The 7,373-nt window shown below is 37.4% G+C and overlaps 1 protein-coding gene across 4 annotated transcripts; it reads right to left on the bottom strand.

Moving 5' to 3' along the window:
- Positions 1–224: 224 nt before the first annotated feature.
- Positions 225–5,100, bottom strand: hykk.2 (hydroxylysine kinase, tandem duplicate 2). Of its 4 annotated transcripts, none has more exons than XR_001425963.1 (5): positions 4,339–5,016; positions 3,378–3,520; positions 3,022–3,202; positions 1,050–2,936; positions 225–1,019 (listed from the first exon to the last, which is right to left on the bottom strand). XR_001425963.1 is itself a non-coding variant. In XM_015040421.1 (5 exons), exons 2-5 carry the CDS (start codon positions 4,640–4,642, stop codon positions 2,500–2,502), a joined length of 1,065 nt encoding a protein of 354 aa, XP_014895907.1. In that variant the 5' UTR covers positions 4,643–4,644; positions 5,025–5,100; the 3' UTR covers positions 225–2,499. The 4 variants fall into 4 exon arrangements, 3 of the variants coding, with proteins under 3 accessions (XP_014895907.1, XP_014895984.1, XP_014895792.1); XM_015040421.1 differs by adding an exon at positions 5,025–5,100 and having other exon boundaries at positions 225–2,936; positions 4,339–4,644; XM_015040498.1 differs by having other exon boundaries at positions 225–2,936; positions 4,339–4,644; positions 4,925–5,014.
- Between the last annotated feature and the right edge of the window lie 2,273 nt (positions 5,101–7,373).

Raw genomic sequence — 7,373 nt, forward strand, 5'->3', positions numbered from 1 at the left:
CCGTTATTCCCCATTTAAAGTTGTATGACAGTGACGTTGTAAAAGCCACCACACGAGGGCAGTATTACATCATATTTTACCCAGACTGCTGATCTGTGGTGTTATTCTACATTCTTAATCATTTCTAAACACTTCACCTCTAATCTGTTCAAATGATAATTACATTGATCAGGAAAACATGCATCTTGTGCAAGAGACACAAATATGTTGCTAAACAACAGCAAAAATTCACAAGTTGTTTTATTGCCAGATTAATATGTGCTTTGCTATACAGACATTTGTACAATCAGCCACATAAGGCATGTTTGAGACTAAAATTAATAGTACAAAAGAAATCAGTCATTTACCAGAGACCAAAAGAGGTTCAACATACATGTATAAGTCAGAATAGTTAAAGTTCACCTGATGACTCCACCTGATCATTTTATTCTGGATCATGAAAATGAAGGATCTCCTACATAAAGTGCCAACTTTTAAGGACTTCCTCTTTCACTTCCACCTGGTTTGGTTGAAATACAGTACACTGAAAAAATATAAGAGCATGTCCAACAAAGACGCCTTAGCGATAATATAAAGATGGAAAATAAACCTTTAAGCTATTCATTTGTAAACCATTGGGAGCACCAACTTTAATTTGTGAAAGTCTTGTAAGAATAAACATTACTAGAAAGAAAACCAACAAGGCACAGAATTTATAGCAGAGATTCCATCATTTGTTGCTTTTTTAAAAGAAATGTACAAAAGCAAATCACTTCTCCTCACATTCAACACATTTACTGGGTTTTAAAACAGGGCAGCTTAAATGTCCCCAAATGAATGTTTTAAATGTGGAGCAATGTTTTATGGAAGAGAAAATATTTCCTTCTTAGTGAATTTTCTTTTATAAAATCATGCTAACATAAAATATTTACTTGGAAATCAAATACATAAGTGCCTTACGATATAATAAATAATAAAGTAAAGCATTGAATACTAAAAAAGCATTGTTCACAAGTGAGCTCCTGTTATTTAGAGCAATTCTGAAGTGCTTAAAACCCAAAAGACTCGACTCTTTAGCACTCAGTTAATCCAGAAACTGGTGACATATTCTCTGTCAGTCATATATTAGGATAAGGTTTCAGGTGTATTTCAAAGCACATGTGCTGATTTGTTTTAACAATCCATAATATAATATGATCCAAAAGCCAATAGAAAGGCTGTAGTGTGAAGTTTCCACAGTAAATGATGCTTTGGCATCACTTACTGGGCAGACATTTCATCCGCTGATTCTGACCTGCTGCTTATCATTAAGTCCAAAATGAGCACAGACATACCAGGAAATATTAGAGCACTTTGTGCTTCCTTCAAAGCTTTATGGAGATGCTAAATATATTTTCCAGCAGAAGAAGGCACCTGCCCAAACTGCCAAAGGTACCAAAACCTAACCACCACAAAAGGATATACAGGGTATGGTCAAAAAGATGAGGTAGACCAGAACCAGGAATGCAGACATGATTCACACAGTTATTTGAACAATCTGGGCTTTCTTAGCACCTGAGTAAAACTGATCACTTCCATGCCATGCTGCACTGATCCAGTAATTCACTCCAGAGAGGCCCAGACCAAGTAAGAGAATAAATTGAACACAATGTGAAAATGTATCTTAGGAATATCTATTAAGAACGATTTACTTTGTTTTTACATAATATTCTATTTTTCATTGTCTGTATGCCATAATCACCTGAATTAACACTGTGTATAAATCTACCACAAATAAGTCTAACTCTACAATGATTTTCTAATTTATAACTATTCTGAATCAAAGCATGGCACCATTGTTAACAGTTATAATTTCCTACAGTTGTTCTTCCTTTTCTTAACTGAAGTTAAGAAAATGTCTTCACTGAAGTTTATTAATGAAAGTGTTTGAATAGAAAATTACCGTATTTTTGGACTATAAACCGCTACTTTTTCCCCACGCTTTGAACCATGTGGCTTATAGCCCGGTGCATCTTTTCTGTAGATTTTTCTCCAACCACCAGGGGGCTCTTTAGCAGAAAGTGAATCATTGGAAGTCAAAATTGGAAATCAAAGGAGCGCTAATTTTCATTTAGAACGAGCACAAGCTGTACGACGGAGAAATTTCTTCGAACTCTTACCCCCTCATCATGGAAACCACACGAAGAAGTTCATATGATGCAGCTTTTAAGTTGAAGGCTATCGATCTGGTACTACAGGAGGGAAATGAAGCCGCTGCATGCAATCTTGGCGTGAACGAATCCATTGGACGAATTGAATGAATCGACATTGGAAAAGGAGGGTTGTGTCCGTAATATATTCAGCAGATTTATTATTTATTATTATCCATGTGACAAACTGAGAGCGGCAGAGATACCAGCGGCTTATAGCCCGGTGCGGCTTATATATGTACGTTTCCAGGCTTTTTCAAAAACTTTGTAGATGTGGCTTATAGTAAGCTGCACTCTATAGTCTGGAAAATACGGCAATATCTTTTTCTATTCAAACACAGAGTTGAGCAGCATGGTCAAACCAAACCTTCTCCACATGCTCTTTTCCCAATTCCCAGACCTTTTGCAGGATTTTAACTCCCTTTCTGGAAGTTGTCATGAGGTACTCTTCGTTTTCTGGGTGCAGCATCACGGAATACCGTGCCATAACCAACGACTGGCAGAAGCGGGAGAGCACCAGCACGTAGAGGCAGTTTTTCTCGTCCTTGTTGAGGGGGAAGACACTTTCCCAGCCTGCAAGGACAGGCCCACCCACCGCGATGGGATCAGGATGTTCAATCATCATGTACATTATGGTGATGGCAAGTTCATTAATGTAGTAGCCACTGTTCATGTCCGCAAAGTCAAGGATGCCAGAAATCTTGTAGCCATGATCGTCATCGGGTTGCACGAGAATGTTCAGGTCATTAAAGTCGCCATGATTAATACCTTGCAACAAAAAGGAAACGGCTTTAATAAAACCTTTAGCTCATCTTTGCCTGCATTAAATCTTCCAAAGGAATTTTGTACTCACATTTGCGAAAATTGGATCGTCTGGGGATCACAGAGTTTTTGTACTGATCAATGACAGATTTCACAACCTCCTGAAGTGGATCTCCATCTAGTACACTCATGTATTCTTCCAGGAGACAAACGTTTGACAGGCTCCAGATAAAGTTCTCCCTCTCCAGAATGCTGAGATGAGGGTGCACCATCTAAAATGAAAACGAAAGCAGCTAAATAAAAATGAGCATGTTTGTAGTCAACTTGTTTTAGTTTTGAAAGCTTAGCAATGCAAGATGTGCTTAAAGCAATATAACTTGAAACATTTTCATTAGCATTTTTGCTTTAAAGTAAAATGTTAGTTTCACTGGTGTGTATCCATCTTACCTTTTGAAGGACTTCATCCATTCTAGCAGCCGTCCTGCCAGTCTCATATAATAACTTTGGAGTAAAAGGAACCTTAGAAATAGTCACTCCAGGTAAATAAGTCAGCAGCCGGACCAAGTACTTCTGACAGCCATACCCACAATCTATCACAGAAAAAGACAGAAGTAGCCTTGCGATTATTTTCCTCAATCTTCAACCGCATAAATAAAGAACTTATGTGCTCTGATCTTTCATAAGGACGTGTTCCTCATTACAGCTGTACTTGGATATTAATATTTATGAGGCTGTGAACTTGTGACCCTGAGAGAGAAAGGAAGGGCTTAGACAGAAACTACAGACATTGGTTTCTGCATGTCAAGAAAGGACCATGCAACTCCAACCAACGCAGGGGGGTCTGGCACGGCTTAACTTGGGGATCAAGGTCTCTCACCGCAGCAGATAATATGAAGTATTATTCTATTTTAAACGTGACTGGAAAATAAACTCATTACAACATTTCAGAATTTAAATAATTTAATAAAGCAAACCGAAGTAGTTACAATGCTTCGCATGGGTATTCACACCCATTGCAGCGACGAAACATCCGTTTCATTGGAATTTAGTCATCAACACTACAGATTGTTTCATATTTGAAGCAATCTGTAGTGCAATTTCTAAAGATGTAGCTCAGTGCTAAAACTCTATCCACTCAAATCCCCTTTCAAAATGAGTTTGCACCACTGAGATCACAATGGCATTTTCAAAACCAGCATGACATGAACCAATGTTTCTATGAAAGAACTACAGCGAAAACTAAACCAGCATGAATCCATCTCCAAGAGAAGACATACACAAACCTGATGAATGCTTAGACTTAACTCGCCTTCAGTCGTAATATAAGCTTTTGTTTCAAAGCAGTTGGAAGACAGGTCTGTTTCTTTCAGCTACACTCCACATATTTGAACCAAATCTTGACTCATACCTATTTCTTCCAGGCTCATGAGTTGTCCTGAGGTGGTAGGCACGGCTGTTTGAGCAGGAAGTCCATTCTGGTAAAGAAAGGACATGGCATGGGTCTGCAACTCAATGATGGTGGGGTTCTTACTGTCCTCCGAGTTCATGATTTTTAGGACGTACTCGCCACCCTCAGTGGGAACCACATAGAGGTTTTGGTCATCATAGCTGGGCAGAGGGCGTATTTCTGAAGCGGTCAGGTTGTAGAGCCTCTTCATGATCTCAGACACCTGAGAGGGGCTGAAGTTGGGCTGGGCGTTCATCACTGACATTTCTGACAAATAAAACAAACACATTAGCAGAGGAGGCATTAAATATGTATTATACTAAATCTGCATAGAGCCACTAACACCAAAGTTACAAACTGTTTTGCTGTTGCTTAAGAAGTCAGAGTACATAAATGTACTTCAATTAAAGGTTAAATGCAATTATTTAGCCGCCGTATGTTTACGTTCATGTCATAAACTTCTGATGGACGCAGCTGTTTTCCCTGAAGGACGAAAGTGCTCCTGAACACGCTGTAAACTTTGAACTTCGAGCAAAAACACACGTACTTCGGATCGTAATGTCATTACATTCAAGCAATAAGCCGAGAAACACGGGGACTGTGACCAGCAATATTAGCAGAGATGCTACCCTTAGTAAGTAACCTACCTTTAGCGGAATAAAATCACAGAGGGCAACTTGCAACCGTACTTCCCACAGAGTGCACCATGTGACTCATAAAAATAACTACATCCGGTAAGTTCCTTCAAAATAAAATCCTGACAAATATTTTGGATCTTGGAAAGAATAAACATAGCGTAGGATGCTGACTATTTGAAATTTGTGTTTGCTTGTCTGTACAACTGTACAATTGTCAATTGTTAACTCTCCCCGTGCATGCTTGTGTTATATCCGGGTTCTCCAGCTTCCTTCCACAGTAAAAAACCATGCATGTAAGATTAAGTATTAAGAATTTCCCTTAGGTCTATGTTTTTGTGCGTGCATTTGTCCCAAGTGTCTCTGTCCTAGTGAGGGACTGTTGAACTGCCCAGGATGTATTCTACCTTTCATTAAAACGATGGATAATTATTGATTGTAGTAGTAGTAATAGTGTTCATTAGCAAGGGCCTTACCACAATGATATGGGTTTCAAGATTTATTCAAGAGAGGGGTTGAAGGGAAGGGTGGACAGGATGTGGAGCTGGGTCATGTAGGAGACTTGCTGTTGAAGGCTTGGGAGAAGATTCAGAATATGGTGGACAAAGTCTTTACATCATTGCTTTTTCTGACTTCAAAATAATACTCTAAAATACTGTGATTATTTTAGAGTATTATCTGAAAATGTGATTCAACAAATTCTGCCAGAAAGGAAAGATACTTTTGAATGTGAAAAATAAAGAAAGTATAAGTTATTTCTCCAAAACACTAATTCTACTGATGATATAATGACGTTTACATAACCAGTGTGATTTTTCTTTGATTTCATCGTATTTTTGAAATTCAGTTTATCATAAATTACTTTAAAGTACCGTCAAATAGAACTGGGATCATTTTGTTATTTTTAATTTATTTAGTCAATGAATGCTCATTTTATCTTTCATTGAGGTCTCCTCTCTGAAAAACAGACCCATATGGCTCCTAAATGCCTCACTAACTGTTTTCCAGCTTGTTGCTAAATTTGTCGCTCTGCCATTTGAAGCTGGGAGGAAAGCTGGTGGTAACAGATCACACTGCTTGTTGTTGCTAATCTTGCTGTTCTTTTTGTGTCATGTTCTGTGAAGGTTCTAATAAAACCTATAACACTAAAAATATAAAATCAAATCACTTTTCCAGTGAAGCATTTCTATTACAACTAATAACTAATTAGCTAAACTAATAAGTTTAATAAATAAATGTTGAAAAAACATTTAGAATCAAAATATTTGCATATTTCTATGTTTTGATGGATACAGATAATCGCTTGCATGTAGGAAAACTAATTTTAGAGAAATGAAGATGTAGTGAGTTGCACAGAACTCACTACAGATTTATTTCTGGTTACTGCTCGGTTTAGGCATCTATGTAGTCTTATTTAGGAACATGAAAAATCTTATTACAAAAATTAACTTGTCTAAAATTGTTTGCTAACATGCAAATCGTTTTTATCGGGCTTGCAAGTAACACATCCTGCACAGCCAGCATAACCGGTCCATTTTATTTGGCTGGCTAATCTTATTTAGCATGCCTGATCTTTCTCCTCATTGGATCTACTCAGGTTTTATGCAAATGTCATGGTTGTTGTTGTGGGCTTTTCAAGTGGTTCACTATAAAATTTATGCTTACACCTCGCCCAACCCAGAGCTATTGGGTCGTGCAAGAGAGACATTTACAAAAACAGAAACACCTAAAAGAAAAAGTCTGGGAGGATTTTTACCGGCAAAATGGATATATAGTATAACTCAAAGTATAGCAGTAGAGATGAATGTGTATGTAGCAGATCTCAAAATTGTCTAATAATTCAAAACACAACAGACACTTCATCTTTGATTTTTTAAAGTGTAAATAAAAAATATCTATCCTTTATGGCAGATAGACATATATATTGTTAACTCTTATTGTGCTGCAATGCATGGATGGCCTTAAACAATGAATTTATTTATGTATAAACTTAACTTTACAGTTTTAACATATCCTCATTAATTCCTGGCTAAAATTACTTTTTAACACTGTAGCAGCAGACTCTTCCCTGCTGCTACTTTCCCAGCATGCAACAAGTTAAAGTGGCTGCCTCTGATTTAGTCAGAGACAGTGTTCTTTATTTTGATGAATCTACTTTATGGTACTGAGGTGACATTATAATTTTCTGCTGTAATCACAAACCCAGCAAGTATGCTGCTTGTGACTACCTGCCACGATGGAAATTAGATGAGAGGAGTCCAGCTCATATTTAATTATATTTTAAAAATCTGATTGGGTTTTCACACACTGTTAAGGCATCACAAATGATGAAAAGGTTTCAGCAAATTATACATTGGTTTA

Source organism: Poecilia latipinna, unplaced genomic scaffold (assembly GCF_001443285.1).
Source record: "Poecilia latipinna isolate Pla-1442-1.1 unplaced genomic scaffold, P_latipinna-1.0 Scaffold2, whole genome shotgun sequence".
NCBI classification, from domain to species: Eukaryota; Metazoa; Chordata; class Actinopteri; order Cyprinodontiformes; family Poeciliidae; genus Poecilia; species Poecilia latipinna.

Coding starts and splice junctions, on each gene's coding strand:
- hykk.2 (XM_015040306.1), bottom strand. CDS start 4,681: ATGCCTCCTCTGCTAATGTGTTTGTTTTATTTGTCAGAAATGTCAGTG. Junction 3,203..3,377: donor TGGATGAAGTCCTTCAAAAG/GTAAGATGGATA, acceptor TTTTCATTTTAG/ATGGTGCACCCTCATCTCAG. Junction 2,937..3,021: donor ACGATCCAATTTTCGCAAAT/GTGAGTACAAAA, acceptor TTTTGTTGCAAG/GTATTAATCATGGCGACTTT.